General features: G+C 42.0%; 1 protein-coding gene across 2 annotated transcripts in view; it reads right to left on the bottom strand.

Moving 5' to 3' along the window:
• PKHD1 (PKHD1 ciliary IPT domain containing fibrocystin/polyductin) overlaps window positions 1–20,700 on the bottom strand; it is a 470,542-nt gene that overhangs the window by 409,786 nt on the left and 40,056 nt on the right. For both annotated transcript variants that reach the window (XM_077903688.1, XM_077903687.1), the window contains 11 exons: window positions 19,671–19,760; window positions 19,469–19,559; window positions 18,647–18,789; window positions 17,154–17,284; window positions 15,959–16,134; window positions 13,219–13,357; window positions 10,885–11,012; window positions 8,426–8,610; window positions 7,369–7,491; window positions 6,057–6,162; window positions 5,071–5,346 (listed from right to left, as the gene is read on the bottom strand). In XM_077903688.1, the coding sequence (XP_077759814.1) occupies window positions 5,071–5,346; window positions 6,057–6,162; window positions 7,369–7,491; window positions 8,426–8,610; window positions 10,885–11,012; window positions 13,219–13,357; window positions 15,959–16,134; window positions 17,154–17,284; window positions 18,647–18,789; window positions 19,469–19,559; window positions 19,671–19,760 (1,588 nt within the window). The remainder of the gene's footprint in view (window positions 1–5,070; window positions 5,347–6,056; window positions 6,163–7,368; window positions 7,492–8,425; window positions 8,611–10,884; window positions 11,013–13,218; window positions 13,358–15,958; window positions 16,135–17,153; window positions 17,285–18,646; window positions 18,790–19,468; window positions 19,560–19,670; window positions 19,761–20,700) is intronic.

Raw genomic sequence — 20,700 nt, 5'->3', positions numbered from 1 at the left:
CAGAGAAGCCAGACACAAAAGGTCACATACTGTGTGATTCTATTTATATGAAATGTCTAGAATAAACAAATTCACTGATGCAGAAAATATATTAGTGGTTTCCAGACATCAGGAGAGGGGAGAAATAGGGAGCGACTCCTAATGGATAGAAAAGTTTCTTCTCAAGGTGATGAAAATGTTTTGCAATTAGGTAATGGTGAGGTTGCATAACTTTGCAAATATACTTACATTGAAAACCACTGAACTGTATCCTTTTAAGAAGGGAATTTTATGACATGGGAATTATATCTCAATTTTTTTAATTTCAAAAAGAAGAAGACCTCAGCCGAAATGAGAATGCCCCCAGGGCAACTCTATATATTTCTGAGATACTGCCCTGGTCCAGCCCAACACTGTCTCACCTCTGGATGATTGCAATAGCATCCTAACTGGTGTCCCTGATTCCACCTTTGCTTCCCTACAGAATATTCTCACAGCAGCCTAAGTCAGATCATGTTACTTTTTCACTAAAAACCCTCCAGCGGCCCACATCTCACTCAGAACAAGAGCCAGTAACCTTTTATTGTCCCTGGAGCCATCTGACCTGCTCCCAGTCATCTCTTATTCCTCACCTCTGCTCAAGCTGTTCCAGCCACAACTTTCTTGCTCCTCTTGGAAGAAGACAAGCTCATTCTGACTTAAGACTTTATCATTTGGTGTTTCTTTTGCCTAAAACTCTCTTCTTCAAGATTTCCCAGGACTCATTCCTTGACTTCATCTGTGTCTCCATTCTCCGATGCCACCGTGTCACTCCTCCAAAGCTAGTGATCATCCTATCACAGCCACCACCGCTCCCCCACTCTTTCCCTGCTTGATTTTTCTCTTACACACTTCCCATCACCTCTACAAGAGCAGGTACTTAGTTTTAATGGACTGTATCCCCAGTACTAGTAGTGCCTGGCACAGAATGAGAGCTAAATCAATTGTTATCATTGTTACTGTTGGTGTTAACAATTAAAAGTTGCAGAGGAGATGAAACTGTACCACTCCCTTTGAAAGCTGAGGTGCCTCACAAGGATCTGTACCTAAGGAGAAGGCAACTCTATCTCAGCACAGAAATGGGCCAAGGAAGTACGTAAGACAATACCGAGATTTCCCTCAAAAACCCTTTCAAGAGGGCCTGTGTGGCTCAGTCAATTAAGCAGCCAATCCTTGATTTCAGCTCAGGTCATGATCTCAGAGTCCTGGGATAGAGCCCTATGTCAGGCTTTCCATTCAGCAGGGAATCTGCTTAAGGACTCTCTCTCTCTCTCTCTCTCTCTTGCTCTCGCTCTCTCGCTCTCTGCCCCTCTCCCCATTTGCACTTTCTCTCTCTCTTAAAAAAAAAAAACCTTTCAGGGGTGCTTTGACATATGCGCAAGTGGTGATTTAAAATGTTACTGATTACATTACTTTAGGTATTCATTACATATTAAGCTATTCTGTGAATTTTTTGCTGGTAGGCCTTGATCTGGTTCTCTTTAAACCCCCAGTAGGAACATTTCTCAAACTGTACTATTCATAGAAATTGCCTGAGGATGCTGTTAAACTGTAAATTGATTCAGGAGGTCTGGGGTGGAGCCTGAGACTCTGCATTTCTAACTAGCTCCCAGATGATGCAGATACTGCTGCTCCAGAACCACACTTTGAGTGCCAAGATCTTCAGCATCCAGCGCAGGGCTTTATAATGTTGATTAAGTGATTGACACTAGCTGATACTAGATAAGTGGCAGGGAAGAGGAAGGTTATAGCCAATAATTAGAAAAGTAGGAGCTAGAGCCCCTCTCCCTCCCTCCCTCTCTCTCTCTCTCTCCTGCCCTTTCTCCTTAGCTCACTTGCACCCATAAGACACTAACCCTTCTTGGAGTTTTCTCCACCATTTACTAAGGTCTCTAGGGATGAAGTTCAATCCTACCAGACAAATCCCTGCACTATGCATTGCTGATGCAGCATACCCTAATAGGGTGACCAACTCATCATGGTTTGCTTGGGACTTTCCAAATTTTAGCATTAAGAGTTTCACATCCTCATTTTAAAACTCGAAGTCTTGTGTCCTGGGAAACCCCTCAGTCCCAAGAAAACAGGACAGCTGGCCACCCTGCTTAGGCAAAGCACGCTAGGGCAAAGAAGATTTATATGACCTGAACTTCAAAAGCAATCTTATAGGAAGATCAAAAGCCCCTTATAAATCTAGGGAGAAGACTATTTTAAACTCTAAATTCAAACCAATAATTATTGAGTTCATAGAGAATATAACCTTTCACCCTGAGCACCACATATCATCTGGCCTCTTCCTGAAACCACCAAGAAATAAAAGCAAACTTGCTTTGTTTCTGTGCAGAGATGAGGCGGGGGGGGGGCCTTATAATTCACTCCATTAGGCAAAGTAAAATCAGAAATGAGCTGTTCCTTTGCAATGACTCTGTGGCCGGAAATGTTGCTTTAAGAAAGTGTTCTAAGCCACAGTTCTTTGACCAAGTGAACAAACAATGACAAAAATCTGAGACATTAAGGAAAGTAGTTCTATGCTCTAAAAATGATACATTAACACATATAAGCATGAATGTTCCTGACATTCTTACAACCTGGCTGGGTTGTTTTTAATTGGTTGTGCCCCCTCAAAGGCATGGAGAGATCCTTGGTTTCCATGGCACGAACCTACAATCTATGGGGTCTATACTTATTAAGACCCACTGCCCTCTGTATACCCCTCTACTCAAATAGTAGTTGGCTTTGCATGCTAGCGAAGTATTCAACTGTACATCAGTCCACAAACATTTGTGTACATAAGACCTGTACTTCATATTTGCAAATTTTTTTCACTTTTCAAAGTACTATCCCACCTGTTGACTCATTTTAATCTCACACAAAAGTAGGAGGCTTGTGAATTAGGCATCATTAGGTCTGCTGCATAGCTAAGACAGCATGGCACCATGGAAGAAGCAGGAGACTGAGCTTCTGAAAATCCCAGTTTGCATCTAGCTCCACTTCTTTCCATTGGAAAGCCTTGGGCAAGTCACTCTTCTTTAAACCACCATTATCTCATCTAAAAAAAATGGGTAACAATTCCATCTTATCTAAAAGAAATAAGTAACAATTCCATTCCATGGGGCAGCTCTAGACATTTAGAGAGTGCGATTGCCCAGAAGAGGTACTCAATAAATGATACTGTGCCTATCATCATTGTTACTAGGAAACTATGTCCCATAAAAGTAACCAAAACTCCTAAGGTCACACAACTGACTTTCACAGGACAAAAATCGAGGCACATGTCCTAACTCTCAATCTAGTGTTGTTTCCACTAGACCAAATTGTCCCATGACTCAGTGACTGAGTTATGCCTGACACCATCAGTGAACTATGATCCTTCATGTGGCAAGTGACTTCACTTAAGGGCTCAAAAGTCTATTGCTCATTTAAAAACTGCTGCTGGCAGAAAACAAAAAGCTATGAATTGTAGGGGATATGGAATTTATCAAGTGACAGGACTACATTCCTGCATATTAGCAAGAGTGTTAGCTTTTAAAAACCATAGCTGGGGGCATCACAATGCCAGATTTCAGGTTGTACTACAAAGCTGTGGTCATCAAGACAGTGTGGTACTGGCACAAAAACAGACACATAGATCAATGGAACAGAATAAAGAACCCAGAAATGGACTCTAAACTCTATAGCCAACTAATATTCGAGAAAGCAGGAAAGACTATCCACTGGAAAAAAAGACAGTCTCTTCAATAAATGGTGCTGGGAAAATTGGACATCCACATGCAGAAGAATGAAACTGGACCATTCTCTTACACCATACACAAAGATAAACTCAAAATGGATGAAAGATCTAAATGTGAGACATGATTCCATCAAAATCCTAGAAGAGAACACAGGCAACACCCTTTTTGAATGTGGCCACAGCAACTTATTGCAAGACACATCCATGAAGGCAAGAGAAACAAAAGCAAAAATGAATTATTGGGACTTCAAGATAAAAAGCTTCTGCACAACAAAAGAAAGTCAACAAAACTGAAAGACAACCTACACAATGGGAGAAGATATTTGCAAATGACATATCAGATAAAGGGCTAGTATCCAAGATCTATAAAGAACTTATTAAACTCAACAGCAAAGAAACAAACAATCCAATCAGGAAATGTGCAAAAGACATGAACAGATATTTCACAGAGGAAGACATAGACATGGCCAACAAGCACATGAGAAAATGCTCCGCATCACTTGCCATCAGGGAAATACAAATCAAAACCACAATGAGATACCACCTCACACCAGTGAGAATGGGGAAAATTAACAAGGCAGGAAACAACAAATGTTGGAGAGGATGTGGAGAAAGGGGAACCCTCCTGCACTGTTGGTGGGAATGTGAACTGGTGCAGCCACTCTGGAAAACTGTGTGGAGGTACCTCAAAGAGTTAAAAATAGACCTGCCCTACAACCCAGCAATTGCACTGCTGGGGATTTACCTCAAAGATACAGATGCAGTGAAACGCCGGGACACCTGCACCCCGATGTTTCTAGCAGCAATGTCCACAATAGCCAAACTGTGGAAGGAGCCTCGGTGTCCATCGAAAGATGAATGGATAAAAAAGTTGTGGTCTATGTATACAATGGAATATTACTCAGTCATTAGAAACGACAAATGCCCATTATTTGCTTTAATGTGGAGGGACCTGGAGGGTACTAAGCTGAGTGAAATAAGTCAATCAGAAAAGGACAAACATTATATGGTCTCATTCATTTGGGAAATATAAAAATTAGTGAAAGGGAATAAAGGGAAAGGAGAGAAAATGAGTGAAAATATCAGTAAGTGTGACAAAACATGAGAGACACCTAACTCTGGGAAATGAACAAGGGGTAGTGGAAGGGGAAGTGGGCAGGTTGTTGGGTGACTGGGTGATAGGCAATGAGGGGGGCACTTGGTGGGATGAGCACAGCACTGAGTGTTACGCTATATGTTGGCAAATTGAACTCCAATAAAAAAAATTTTTTAAAGAGTGTTAGCTTTAGAGGGTCAGATGCAATGTGGGGTGCTCCCCAGATTACCAATCTCTGCAGCTCTGGAAGGCTCCACAGCATCCAGTCTGGGCTCCACACTTAGGAAGAGGGCTTCTCCACTAGTGTTGATGGCACGACCAAAAGGCCTTACCACCATGAAGAGCCGATGCATTCCAACAGGTAGTAGATCTGTCTGGCAGATCACATTTGTTTGGTTTGAGAAAATAACTTTGCAATTCGTTTTGTTCACCATAATCTCCAAGGCCTGGGGGTCACCAGAGAAATTGATTCCAAAAATATAAATCAGTAGGCTGATGTCACCATCTTAAAGTAGGAAAAAAAAATAAAAGAACAAAGTCATCTCTCAGTGATGTAACTTCATTTAAGAAAACTCTTTCTATGTCAAATGTTCATTCTCTTTCACCTTCCTCTCCCAAAATTCAGAGTTGAGTGCTGACTCAAATATTGAGCTCCTATACTTATTATTGCAATGTACAGCCCCCATATGAAATTTTAGTAAACTAGGAATAAGAGATCACTAATCAACTTTAAAGAGTGAAAACATATCAAACAACATTTCAAAACAAGGGACAAAGAGAATAAGATATTTTAGGTCATCAAAACTTTACCTGTCTTGGGAGCACCTGGGTGACTCAGTTAAGTGTCTGACTCTTGGTTTTGGCTCAGGTCATGATCTCAGGATTGTGAGACTGAGCCCCATGTTGGACTCCATGCTCAACATGGACCTTGCTTGGGATTCTCTCTCTCCCTCTCCCTCTGCCCTTCCTCTGCTCATGTGCTCACTCTGCTCACACACTCTTTCTCTCTCTCAAAAAAAAAAATCAAACAAAAAACCTCCACCTCTCTCCATTTATTTAGATGGAAAATATATATATACTTTCTGCTGCATCACTCAACATCCACCCCATGAATCGATGCACCTTCTGTCCACCCATCACCAGGTACATGGCCTCTAACAAATCACTCTGAGTCTGAAGTTCATGACCATTTCAATGCCAAATCATAAATCATACCAAGGGAATACCATGCAGAGTGGATCTGGGGAGTTGACCCTTCGAGGTACTGGAATGAACAGGAACCTGAGCAATGAGCTGGTATGTCATTCACTCGCACAACCACCTGAAAAAAGGCAAAGGAATTAAACGCAAATGTGTGAATTTCATGTGCTCAAGAGTATTCATAAAGTACTTTTGAAATCTGTCCAAATTAACATGTTTAATGATTCATTTTTTTCTTTCTTCTATTTCCCAGTAACAAACTTTAGTGAATGAATCAGAACATGTTAGGTTTTCTTAAAATGATGGTAGTTATGCTGAAACCTAACATTTCTATAATCAAATACCCTAAATCTTGAGAAAATTTCCTTTCTGTAGTAAATTTAATAAAATTCAAACTGCCCAAGGACTTTTAATCACTTGAGATTATACTCAACTGGATACCTGTAAAAAGTCCTTTCTTTGCTGGTACATGCCAACAAAATAGGCACCTTTCTTCAATTATACTATGTGGATATGTAAATGGAAAATAGTGTATTTGGGCATTTATTCGGTTGGGGTCTTTTTGTCCTAGAATGGTAAGTCCTCAATAACAGACTATATGATTCTTCCTCTCACTGTTAATCTCAATATTAATCTGGTACAATACTTGGGGATGGAGAAAGTGAAAAAGATAGGACTTGTTTGATGCTCTCTCTATAAAACATGGATCAAAAGCACACACTATATTTATAATAGTGTTCGCTTATGGAGAGAAGAGGTGGGGGATGGCATGAAGGCATAGGTGACAAAGAACACTTCAATTTTATCTTTAATGTTTTCTTTTATTCATAAACACACAAAAAACCTTATCCAAATGTTGGCAATTATTAAACTTTGGTTTGGGTACCCAAGTGATGGTTACATTATTCTTTATAGTTTTCATTTTTTAAAATGTTCTCAAATTAAAAGCAGATGACTTATAACAGGAACTGGGCAGATTGGAAAGATTAAAAAAAATATATTTCAAAGACAAAAGGCACTGACCTAACTCATTTACTTTCTGGGATCACTGTCTGGAAGTATAAATTCTAGGTAGCTATAGAGGTTCCCCATTTTTTGTACCATAATAATAGCATTGATAATTATAATAGTAGGATGCTGTGTTTGCAAAGCATTTCTATTTTCAAAGGTTTTTCATGCACTATGGAAGAGAAAGAGGATAGGCATAATTGTCTCTGTTTTATGGATTGGATAAATTATCCTTGAAACTGGCTCACATTACAAATCAGGAAGGGGCTGAGACACTTGCAACTGGTACTTGCACTTTGAGAGGCCCATCTACTCTCACCTGAGTGTGCTGGTTGGCAGTAACCAACATGTCTCCAAATACAGGTCCAAGAAAAACTCCACCATCATATACTACACGCACGGTTGCAGCAGGGTTCACTCCAGTTAGATTTGCATCAGAGACCTGAGATGGTTAAATTTCTGGTGAATTCTGTCATAGAATAGAAGTCTAATCTAATAGAAGTCTAAATCTAATGATAAAGGGTCTTTTCACATTTTATTTAAGATAACCAGATAGCTAGAAAGCAAAGATAGGGTGACAGGGGTTGAGGCCTAGAAACCTAACTGTAAGTAACAGCTAACCAAAGCCCCAGTAGACTAGAGGAGTATTTATCTGCAAGTAGAATAGCCAAAAAAAAAGGCACATAAAACAATCTTTTCTCTCTGTCTTGAGATATTTTGTTTCTATGTGCTTTTCTATTTTATATGTTTGCAATCCAAAATATTAAAATAAAAGGTAAGGGAAAAAAAGTGCTGAGATGACTCCTCATCCATCCTCCATCTCCATCCCAGTATTTTGTTTGAAAACCAGATGACCCACAATATCATATAACAGGGATAAAATTTTATCTTGAGTTTCATTTTATAATAACCAAATGCTAGATGATCATTAGATTATTTTTTAAAACCCTAAATATGCAAGAGCATCTGCTTTTATCATTATCCACAGACAGCAAATCCTTTTCTAAACTTCCTTCTGCTATGCCATCTGCCTCCATGATAATCTAAGTCAATCACATCTGCTTAAATTATCCAATAACAGATGTAGAATTATTGTATGGTGGACACTGACCAACAACTTCTACCTATAGTCTGTTAGGAAAGGAGATGTTGGGTTGCAATTGCTTTATCAGGAACATGAGATACAAAACATGCCTTGAAAACTTCCCAAAAGAAGATCACCGAACCCCTTTACTTGAATATTCCAACAAAATTAATAATTCATGACAGTTTCATTCAGATAATTCTGAGGGGTTTTTTGTGTTTTTGTTGTTGTTGTTGTTGTTGTTTTACAAAACTGCTCTAGGACACCAAATCCACACCACTACCATACATACCCTAATGAAATTGGGCAAATCTCCAACTTGGCTGGACCAGGAGAGGGTCCACTCATGTTCGTAGCAAGACTTTAGATCCTCCATTACAGTGAGGTCACTGCTGTTGAGGTACCTGGATGTAAAGTTATCAGCATTGTTCTGCAAGAGCTTGCGAAGGTGACTAGCTGAAATATGCACAGGGACATCTGTGGGACAAGTTTTGATATTAAAAAAAGATACTAATTACTCCACAGCATGGGGTTTAATCATTAAAATAACAGAGAATAAATGTCAAGATGTCTACTGACTATGCAGGAGATCCTCAAGTTCAAACTATGCTTTCAAGAGAAACCCCAGTCCAGTTAACCATGTGTTTCCTAAGGCAAATACAAGTAGATGCCTACTTTTTAAATATTGTGATCTCTTTAATCAGTATCCCATCTCACAGCAAGAAGGGAGCATAGGCACATCAGACAAAACTATCTCCACTGTCAACTCCAAATGTACACTCCAGACACCCTGGTAATGCCTGAAAACCTAATTAAACAGTGGTTTTTCCCTGGAAAAGTTTAGCTGGCCCTGTGAACAGAGAAAAGTTGGCCACTTTTCACAGGGAGTCGGGGAGGCACACAGCAGCTGACACCCATAAAAACTTAGCCAACCCAGCTGAGGAATGTTGGCATTTAACTTTGGTTTCTCTATTAGAATTCTTTTAAGCCCAACCACCTGCTTCCCTGTTCCCCATCCCCACAGAGAAATAATAGCATTCTGTGCTTAAGCCCTGCCTGCGTTTGAACCCCAGTTCTCGCTTTACCAAAAGTTTCCATTTCATTAGCTACTCCCAAAAGCCCTGTGAGTGAGCCATTTAGGTATCCTCATGCCTACTTTAGAGATGAAGAAAATGAGACTCAAGGAGATTCAGCTTGCCAACCAAGCAAGATGGGTTCACACTTAACCCAGGATGCTTCCTAACTACTCAAGGATCTGCCTCCTGAATTCCACATGGCCAGGGAGTGTTAATAAAATACCACTGAATTTCTACCATGCAAACAAAATTATCCTTTAAAAAAAAAAAAGCTTGTTCTACATTTACATAATTTGAGGCTGTTATCATTTCTAAAGGCTAGGTTAAGGCTGCCTTTCCTGGATTGCTTTGCAGTGATGTGAAGAGCATCATGACAGAACATGGTGGTATCAAGAGTAGATGTAGTAGTAGACAGACTGCAGCTCATGATAAGGTAAACTCATGACCCAGGGATGGACTTCATAAATACAGAGCACCGCTTCCACAGCCATTTTTCAGTCTCCAATAGTCCGTGGCCTTCATTTTGTCCTAAGTGGCTCTGTTAGGGTAAAAGCACCATTCCTTCCACACAAAAAGAGTCTTGGAAACCCAGCCATCTTTCTTCTCCAAAGGCGGAAGACTTTGGACCATGTGCCAATTTTTATACAGCCACCCTTGAATTCTTCTGAGCCTCCTTTCTGATTCTTCTGTGTTTTACCAAATAAATAGTATAATCACTTCTATTCCTTATCCTTTGTAAAATGTGCATACCCTTAAAGATTTAGAAAAGGTGTCATGCAAATTACATCTGAAACCTCTTTCTACACTGTTATGACCACTAAAATTCTCAATAGTATATGGTGTCACTATGGAGTTTAACTTGGATGGACCATGGCTACCATGGAAGTTGGCCTAGGAAACTCTAGAGAGAATAGGACTGACCTGATAGTCAAATACCTGAGTTCATATCCGGACTTTGCCATCAACTATTTGTATGACCTCTGGGCAAGCTCTAGTATACTTGGCTTCTGAAAGATATGTCAATGCCCTAATCCCTGGAACCTATGAATATTTCCTTATAAAGCAAAAAAGTGTATATTACCTTACATTGCAAAAGATGTGGTTAAAAATCTTGAGAGGAGGAGTTTATCCTGGGTTATCCAGGTAGGCCCTAAATGCAATCATATGTATCCTTGTAAGAGAGAGACAAGATGTTTTGAGAAAGAAGAGGAAGAAACAATGTGACCATGGCAGCAGGACTGGGAGTGACGTGGCCAAGAAATATGGGAAGTCACCAGAAGCTAGAAGAGCTAGGAAACAGATCCTTCCCTAGAGCCCTCAGAAAGAGCGAGGCACTGCTGACAACTTGATTGTGGATCTCTAGCCTTCAGAAATGTCAGAGAATGGATTTCTGTTGTTTTAACCAACCAAACTTGTGGTAATTTGTTATGACAGCCCCAGGAAGCTAATTCACTCAGTTACCACACCTACAAAACCAAATGTTGGGTCATATTAACAATAATATGGTATGGTTATTGTATAGATCTTTAATTTTATGAGGGTCACTTTCAAATACTGGAAAATAAAATAGCTTTAAGACTATCACTCTGCCTGACAATCTCTCAGGATATTGTTTGCCTGGGAATGCCCCTAAAAATGGAAATGAGAAATCGGTGCACTCTAATTGCCTCTTTACCAGGAATCACTGAAGTAGGAAGTTGGATGTGAAAGTATCCTCCTAAAGGTGGGCTTGTCTTCTGTATTCTCTGTGTTGTCACCTGGACCAACCCAGATCTTCTGGCTTCTCCTCCAGTGGGCACAATGCTGTGGGATGTCAAAAACAAAGTATTAACCACAGTAAGCATCCAGAAGTGTCACTGTAAACAGAACTTAACTTCATCCCAAAGACCATATAGTCTGCCATGTTTCCAGGACACAATGTCAACCTCCCAGATATATCCCTGTCGCATCACAGCAGATACAGTGTAGTGTAAATATTAGGATTCTTACAGAATGTTCCACCCTGCCCCTGCACTGATCCTGGAAGCACAGTGACCCAGAGTAAAAAAAGTGGTAACTTCAGCCTCCACAGCTTTGGCCCTGAAGCACAGAATGAAAAAAGAATTTGATATTCTCTAAGCTATTTGCATCATGAAATGAGGAATCAGTACCTGTCCCACAGATGCTTCTCCACTCTGTATCCCCACCTGAAACACAGGCCACTCCTTCTGGCCCACTTCTTAGCTACTGCCTGTTTGCAAACACACTGCTTGCATAATCTTGCTTTAGTACCATAAATGGGTCAAATGAATCATGGCATACCATGAGATGGAATACCATTCAGCCAATAAAATAATATTTTAGAAAAATCTTACCATTCCCCATTAATGATACAGGGGAATATTCAATGTATACCATTAGGTGAAATGGGCATGTTGCCAAATATAGTGTGCAATGTATGGTCCCAATTTGAGGTTTAAAAAGTAAATATATACATATATATGTATACAAAAGCTGCTTAAGAAAAGGGAGTTAGAATATGAATCTGACATGTCAATAAAAGTTATCTCCAAGGAGAGGGATTATGAGTGACTTTTTATCTTCTAAGTCTTTTTCTGTATTTTCCAAATTTTCAACAATGAGCATATATTATATTTATCAATATTATTTAAGAACCACATGTTGATATACATAATTACAACTATACAGAAACAGAGTGATACTAGCTGTGTTGGGGGATGAAGCCAGTAGGGGCCAGTCCAAGGGGGTCCTATCTTGCTGAGGTGGGAGGCTTCCAGAAGGACTTAAGGGACTTGAGGAAATATCAGAAAGGAAGATTGTCAGGACCATTCTATTGTGGACCTGTTCAGAGAAACCCAAATTAGCCTCTGGCATTTCTGAGTTAAAGCTTAGGCACTTGGAATACAGGACTGTAGGCTGACTAATATGGCAGGCTCCCTCCCCACCGCCATAGCTCCTTCACTCCTTGATTCTCCTGATGGTTTTCACATCTTTCCTGCCCAACAGGCCCTGGAACACTAAGTCAAAGAGGGCAGACCACAGATTCAAGCTCTCTGCACCTGCCTTTTATACACCATCCCAAACGTCATAGGAGTAGAACTCAACTGGGAACACGTTAGAAAAAGATGGAAAGAAAAATGTTAAAGGCAGAGCATCTCAATTCTTTCATCCTATTGGGGTTTAAGTGACAAATGGAAAGAACGAATTAGAGCATACATGTGTTCAAAGAGTTGGGAGGAGACTGATCCGTAGTTACTGCTTTATGAACTGCAGCTAGACTCTGTTGACAATTAAGGAGAAGCCACTCTTATGGGCCTTTAGTGCCATCTGGTGTTAAGTTCTTAGAAATAGCTGGTTTAGTCCGTTGGCGTATTTCCTTTCACCTCAAAAGATTCCAATAAGGTTAATATATGGAAGATGGAATGAGGGATGTAAACAGTGGGAATGGGATACTCTGAATAGCATAAAAATACAACTACTTTAAAACAATTCACTAGAGGGACACCTGGGTGGCTCACTGGTTGAGCATCTGCTTTTGGCTCAGGGTGTGTTCCCGGGGTCCTAAAATCGAGTCCCACAACAGGCTCCCCGCAGGGAGCCTGCTTCTCCCTCTGCCTGTGTCTCGGCCTCTCTCTGTGTGTCTCTCATGAATACACAAATAAAATCTTAAAAAAAACAAACACAGAAATTCACTAGAAACTAGTTCTCAGAGTGTAGTCCCTAAACCAGTAGAATCAGCATTGCCTGGGAGCTCATTAGAAATGCAAATTCTTGGGCCTCAGCTCAAACCTACTGAGTTAAAGACAGAGTGGTTGGGGCCCAGTAATTTGCATTTTAACAAGATTTCCAGGTGAGTCTGTTGCTGCATTCCTACAACTGAGAATCCTGAGAACCATGGTCTTAAGCAACAAGTCAGGTGGCTCTTTCTGATAAAAGTCCCAACCTCTGTGTCCCCAAAGGCCAATGAAAAATCCTAAGAAAGGACAAATGAGCAAAGACTGCTCCCTACCTTGCGGTGATGAGTGGGAGCTCCTGGCCGCACCCCACCAACCAGAAGCTTATGTTGTAGACTGGAGGGGATCCCACCACACAGAGCGACTCTACCAGATTCCCACCTGGGTGAGCTGTTTCAGAATCTGCTTGAGAAACTAGAGACCAATGATCCAATCATTAGCAAGTGACTCAAGATGGAAGAGCTGATGTCTGGTGGAAAATCCTAACCGTAGATGCTGAGTTACTTAGATCTCCACTCACACTTCAAGCAGAGATCCTACCTATCTGCCACCATGAAAATCAAAGGAAGAGGAGGCAGTAGGACTCGGCTTGATACCAAAAGGAAAATGTAAGGTCATGGTTTAGAGAGACAAACACTAATTCCATAGCAAAGTTTAATAAGCCTCACACTAGGCAAATGTCCCTCCTGATACTATTGGAGGCACCTCCACACAGAGGATCTACTGCAGTGTGGACTTTTCCCCTACTTCCTTTCCTCCCCAAGGCCTCTGGCAACTCTGGGTACATACAGCTGATCCTCTTCAGGAACACAGAGCACACAGGCACCTGATGGGGGTGCTCATCCACAGCATGGACTCAGCATGTGTGCAGAAAAAGTGCAAACTTTAAAACCAACTACTGTTCAAATCCTGATTTTCCACTTCCATTAGGTAACTATTTGGCTGATTAACATAACCTCTCTACTAAGACTGTTTCCTCATCTGTAAAGTGGCGATCATAACACATCAATCTGCATGGCAGGGAGAGTTTAGTAGGATCACAGATTCAAAATGAGCAGCACAATAGAATATCCTCTTCCCCTGGGTAAAGGACGCATCTTCCCTAAGACTGTACAATCAAAACAGTGGACAGTGTAAAGGCAGCATCTTTGCATGTCCCATGCTTATTTAGCACAGTAGCAGGCACACAGTAGGGCTCAATAAATGTTTCATTTGCTCAGCTGGGGATAGAATCATTGAAGGCTTGCCTCTGGTATCCAGATTCCAATTTCTCCCACATCCCAGCTCTGTGATTTTGGACAAGATACTCAACCCTTCTTAGTTTTGGTTTCCTCCTCTACAGAACAGAGATAATAGGACCACTTCATGGACTCCCAAAATCTCAATGAGAAGTAAGTGGTAGGCATCAGTAGATAAAAAGGAACTTTCATAGAAGAGATTAAGTGAAGCAATATAAAGTGTGAAGCTGATGAGATGAATCTCAATTAACTATGACTCTCTGGCCCAATTGTTTAGGGCTCATCTTGCCATTAAATAATCCTCAAAGCAAAATCATCACCAACAGGGAAACTAGACAAAGTGGGAAGGAGGCTGTTTCACCTAACCCGCCCCTGTCTCCCTCCCTCCCCACTCACCTCACCTGTGGATGGTTCCATGTACTGGAGCATTTGGTGGCTAAAGGGTAAAGGCAGTGAGAAGGGGCTCTGGCTCCTGGGCTTCAGGGGTTTGAAGAGAAGGGAAACAGTATTTATCATCTTGTCCCAAGTTCCCAGTCAGTGCTTGAAATATTGATCCCCTCAGCACTCCGGGAATCCGCACAGCACTTAGGGTCCAGGATGGGTACACCAAGGGACCCAGCCAGTTGCCTTGGGCCCCGAGAAATTCAGGTGGTTACCCCAGCACATCATTTGAATATTATCATCATCTAAGTGTGAAATAACATGAACAGCGTTTGAAATCAGTAATACCTCCTTCCAACGCAGATGTCCCAAAACGCTTAAGTGTGTGAAACAGATAAGAGATGGAATTTTGAGTATCACAGAATGATGAGATTTCGGGGCTGAAAGTGAGTCCTCTTGCCATCCACCCCCAAGATCTCCTGCCCTCAGCTCTACAATTTTCAGATGAAAGACTAACGTGGGAAAAGGGGAAGTGAGCAAAAGCTTGAAGCCTGAAAGCCCCAATAAACAGATGACACCATTCTGTCCTGGCCATGGGCTTCTCTTCCCTGAGTGCATGTCATACTGGGCCAGCGTCAGGAGGACCCCTGATGAGCTAGCTTTCTGTCCCTAAGACTCGTGGACAAGCGAAGCCAGGGGAGGCCGCTGTGCCTAAGGGACATCAAGGGGGACTTCATGGAGGAACGGGCCATGAGCTCCAAATGGTGAGTAGGAGGAATGTGGATGGGCAGAAAGCAGGACAAGCCTATTCTCATGAGGACGCGGTTACTTACTCTCTATCTTTTCTGCCTTAAAGGTGCAAATGAGACCATTAGCACATTTACAGGCCAGATATTGTCTTGTTCCTTCCAGCACTTTGAGTGACAAATATTAATTCATGGACAGGTGAAGAAATCTTGCCGGCCTAATAATAATACTGATAATAGTAATAATAATTGCTTATATTTATTGAGCATTTACTATGGTCCAGGACCTGTAATGACTTCACTACATGCTATATTTCAATCAACCTTCACAGTAAATCAATGAGATGGGGCCCTGATTATGCCCATTTTATAGATGAGGAAACCAAGCCTTCTCAGGATGAAAGTGGTAAAATTGGTGTAAGAGAACAGAAGCAAGAGCAAGCATTGGATAAATAGGGGAAAAGGGAATTAGCTAGAGAGAGAAAGGGACCAAGGGCACACAATCCTGAATGCATCGTCTTTCCAGAACCAAGGCAGACAAGATGGGGAAGCATGTGTTCCCTCTGCATTAAAAGAAGAGCAGCCCCTAGCAGAAAAATTTGGGGTCAGCATTTGATAGGCTCATTGACAAGAGCAGATTCGATAATCACCTGTTATGTTTGTGTCCGCAATAATAATTTCATCCACATAGAACCCACTTGTCTCCTGAGACAGAGGGAAGAGGTCAATCCGATGAACCAGCACAGGGGAGTCTACCAGAGGTGGCTGGAGATACATGGAGTGGTGCACACAAGTCTCCCAGAGGTCAGTGCAAGTGAATTGCCAGCTGAAAAACAAGCCCAGAGCAGAAATGGACCTCTCTGTGTGCACCTGCAGCCCTTTCCCAAGGAGCCAAGTTCACAAACCTGGGTGCCTGAGGACTAAGCGGTCAGGAGAGACGCCCCAAGGACCCCTGCACCTAAACAGCCCTGTGTGCCACAGGTACAGGCATCATAACCAAGACAGGTTTGGTTCAGCTTGAGGTATCATGCAACTGAGTCACATTTCAAGGCAATTATTTGTTCATGACACCCAGTGTCAGCGGCATTTTCAGATTACAACATAACTATGTATCTTAAGCAGGGCATATGTTAGGCTCTAACCACAGAGAAGATGAATACTCCTGGACTCACTCAAGTTTAAAACCACTCACAAACCCATAAGGCATCTGTGGAAAGCACACAGAACCAAGGGATCAAGAGGCCTGTATTTTATTGCAGAGTCTCTGTTTACTTGCTATATAAATTATGATAATTCACAAATTCCCTGGGTCCCAATTTTCCTCATCTGTAACGTCAAGGAACAGTCTCTAAAATCTCTTCCAAATATGATCTTCTATCATTCTCTCCCTGCGAAAAGTGTCAGAGTACTTCTAAGTATTATATTCCTAACAACGAACTGCTCTTAAATCAAACTTCTTAGTGGAATAAAATGTGTTCAGAATCCCAAGTCAAGGGGCACCTGGGTGACTTAGTCGGTTAAGCAGCCAGCTTTTGATTCAGTGCAGGTCATGAGCTCAGGGTGGTGGGATCGAGGCTCTGTGCGCAGCGGTGAGTTGGGGCCTGCTTGAGAGTCTCCCTCTCCTTCTGTCCCTCCCTGTTTGTGTGCGTGCTTTCTATCTCTAACATAAATCAATAAATCTTTCAAAAAAAAAAAAGAAGAAGAAGAAGAAGAAGAAGAACCCCAGGTTAGTATCTGAGGCCCAGAATAAGACATCATTAATACCTCATATGGGCCCCGGTCCCCAAGAGAGCTAATCATCCCATTTGGAAGAATGCCCACCACACCTCCCCACAGATTAGCTACCTGTTGGGACGAGTCCCCACAAGATTCCAGTCACAGGTGATGTTCTTCTTAATGAAATTTTGAAAATCAGTTGTGAAAAACACGGTCACCTTCAGGATGTTTTTCATCCGGCCTTTGTATGCAATGCACAACTATGGATACCAGATAAGTGCACAAGTTTGATTAGTGCAGGAAGCAGTCATTCCAGCAGTCAGGAGAACCCCCTCCCTATGAGACCGCCTCGTGCTGTGAGAGGTAGAGTTAGCCCAGTTCCCTTCCTCCTGGAGCTTACTAGTCTCCCGAGAAAGACAAATTGTTATTGACTCCACAGAGAGTTAGTAAATGCCTACCACTGTGTTTGGCAGTTACGACTTCAGAGTATCTCGAGTAGAAAACCCCTGTTCCGACCCAGTTACCTGTGCAACCTTGAGCAAGCCACTTGACCCCTCTGAGCCTCAGTCCTGAACTCAAACTCAGTGGCATCCTTGGTTTCTGAGTTAAGTAAAATTGTCACGAGAAGACTTTATTTTAGCATTTTTTCCACTGTTGGCCTTTCAGACTGGATAATTCTTTTCTGTGAGGGGTCTTCCCTGTGCATTGTAGGATGTTTAGCACTATTCCTAGGAAGTATCCACTGGATGCCAGTAGCACTTCCCCTGGTGTGACAACCAAGTGTCTTCACAATTGCCAACCTTTCCCAAGTGGGCAAAATTGCCCCTATTGGGGGCCTGTACTGCCTAAGACAGGCAGGAAGATGGGTGGTGCCCCAAGCTGACCCATCTAATCCCAGGTCCCACTGCAGTCCCACAAAGAACCGACTGAACACTGAAACACATAGGAGATGGAATTTTGAGGGGGTATCAAAGAATGACATGATCTCAGAGCTGAAAGAGACTCCTCTTGCCACCACCCCTAAGCACCGCCATTAATTTAGCCAAACTTTTAGGCTCCATCTGGATCCCAAAGAGCAAACAGACTGCATTTTTTTTGAAAGTTGCTAGAACTTGACACAAAGGATATAAGTTATTCAAGAAATGTGCCAGTCAATCCATCAACAAAAAAAAAACTATAATAAATAACAGCAACTAGCATTAAACAGAATCCTAACCAGTGTGTGTCAGTGGATTATCTCATTTAATATCCACCATAATTCTAGACCAGATGACTATCCATTTCACAGAAGAGTAAACTAAAGTGAAACCCTGAGAAGATGTAAGGGTAGAGTCAAAATTCAAAGCCAGATAGTCTGACTGTAGGGTCCACACTCTTACCTAGCGAGCAAAGATACTGGCGGACATAAGAACATCCATAGGTCTCACAGCTAAGACAAAGGCATTTCCATGTAATAACTAATGAAGGATCAGAGGTGTCTGTTCACTATTTGAAACAGCAGTTAAGAAACCTGGAACCTCAGCTCAAAATGCATTGGCAAATCACAGCTCAGTCTAACCCCAGAAAATAATGCCAACCCCTCCTTACCCACCTCACCTGGGAGCGTGAGCACTGCTACTTACATGTGTGTACCGATCTAGCCAGTAGTCTTTCTGGGCAGCTGGGGGTGTTAGGACAAGTCGTCGAGGCTGATGGAGGCTGAACCTCCCACAGAAGGGCTCTGTCCCACTGGTGAGGTCCCCCTCAAAGCTGGATCCTTCTGGGCCTGGATGCACATAAAACAGGACGACTGGCATAGAGATCCATAAGACAGAGCTTACCAACATGCTGAGTTATGAGTTCACCATGGCAGCAGCCCTTGAGCCCTTGGGTGAGCCCGGTGAGGCTTGTGCTTGAAGACTTGAAGATGTGAGAACCCCATTCTGTCTGCCATGGAGCATCGAAAATCTATTACCATTTTTTCTGTGTCCTATGGCATGAAAAACTGTTGAGAAGCAAAAATACAAGGAGTGCTGACTGTAATTTAGTTCACTGTAATATTTAACATTGAACATGCCCTCACATTTTTAGAATTTGGTGAAACAACTGTTCCATGTAACAATTCCTTTATTTGGATACAATTTGAATTAAATAAAGTATGCTGTTTTGCTGTTTTTGTTCCGCCTGTATGGTTTGCCCCTTCCCCACTGTGCAGAATGGTAGCACTTGGCTTCATCGGACAGCTCAGGGAGGATGCCTTTTCTTTCTCTGACTCCCACACCAAGTGGCTTCCTCCCACGCGTGTAGTCACCCTCTTAACCACTAGGTGTCCAGATCCACTTTCCATATATTTGCTTGACTCTGGTAGTAGGAAATGAAGATTGCTCCCATTTTACAGAAAAAAAAGAAAGAGAAGACAATGGTGGTGAAGAGGATCAGCATTTGTCAAACCAAGGAAAGCACACCTTGCTCAAACCCAAGCCAGAGTAGGATGTTAGCCGAAAGCGGTTCCAGTTTGCATTTGACAGCAAGTAACTCCTCAATGGCTGTTTGAATCTGTTTTAAAAAACAAAAACAAACAAACCAAAAAACCCCTCAAGGGTTTATACCATGGGCATAAAGACCTCCCAGCTCCCCTACTTGTCATTATTTGAAGAAGGTTCCTACCTGATGGGCTGTGGCATTTTCAGGGATTGGCTGGCTAGTGACATTGTCCCAAGTAAGGAAGAAGCTCCCTCTACCAGACACAGTCAGCATCTGAGATGTCAAGAGTGACAGGAATAAATGACGTGAACCAATTAAGCTGGAGAAACTCGGGCCCGATCTCCTCCACTGGCTATTTCCTTTTATTTATAATTTCAGTTTTGTCTACACTCACTATCATCTACAAATATCTGGAAACCCAAGGGTCAGCACCAAATGAAAACATTTATATGTCTATCTCTGTATTCATCTGTGTCTCCTGTTTCCTTTAGGGTGTGAGATCCAATGTTGCCACTGAATGGCCCCGGTTCAGCCTTTATCACCAAGTGCTCTCTCCCAGGGTGGGTGGCCTGGTGGGCAGGAGCAGCCACGCAGCACGCCACACTCTCTCAGAGCTTATTCAGTCTCTGCTTTGCTCCTAGCACATTCCCCGACAGGCACACTGTACTTCAGTTATGAAGTAAGATTGGTCATCTTATATCACTCGCTCCTTTCTACTTTGTTCTATGGTTCTTTGTGTACATATTTTACTATTAGACTGTAAGCTTTAATAGCGGAGTCCATGGGAGGCCTGGGTGGCTCAGTGGTTGGGCATCTGCCTTCAGCTCAGGGTGTGATCCTGGGGTCCCAGGATTGAGTCCCTCATCGGGTTTCCTGTGGGGAGCCTGCTTTTCCCTCTGCCTATCTCTCTGCCTCTCTCTGTGTGTCTCTCATGAATAAATAAATAAACAAATAATTTGATTTTTTTAAAAGAAAGCAGAGTCCATATCAACTCATCTTTGTATATCAAGAAGTGAAGAACTGAAAGTACACTGATATAGTTCAATGAAAATATGGGGCACAGTGGAGAGACCTAAAGGCCTTGACCTTTAAAAAGTAGATGTAGAAAACGCCATGTACAGGGAGATAGGACTTGAACCAGTAAAAACAATGCAATCACTTGTGTGTACACTAATGTGCATGCATACATGGGTGTGTTAGTTTAGAGGACTTT

This window comes from Canis aureus, chromosome 7, assembly GCF_053574225.1.
Source record: "Canis aureus isolate CA01 chromosome 7, VMU_Caureus_v.1.0, whole genome shotgun sequence".
NCBI lineage: Eukaryota > Metazoa > Chordata > Mammalia > Carnivora > Canidae > Canis > Canis aureus.
The sequence above is the reverse complement of the archived record's forward strand: the minus strand, read 5'-3'. Positions and strand labels throughout refer to the sequence as shown.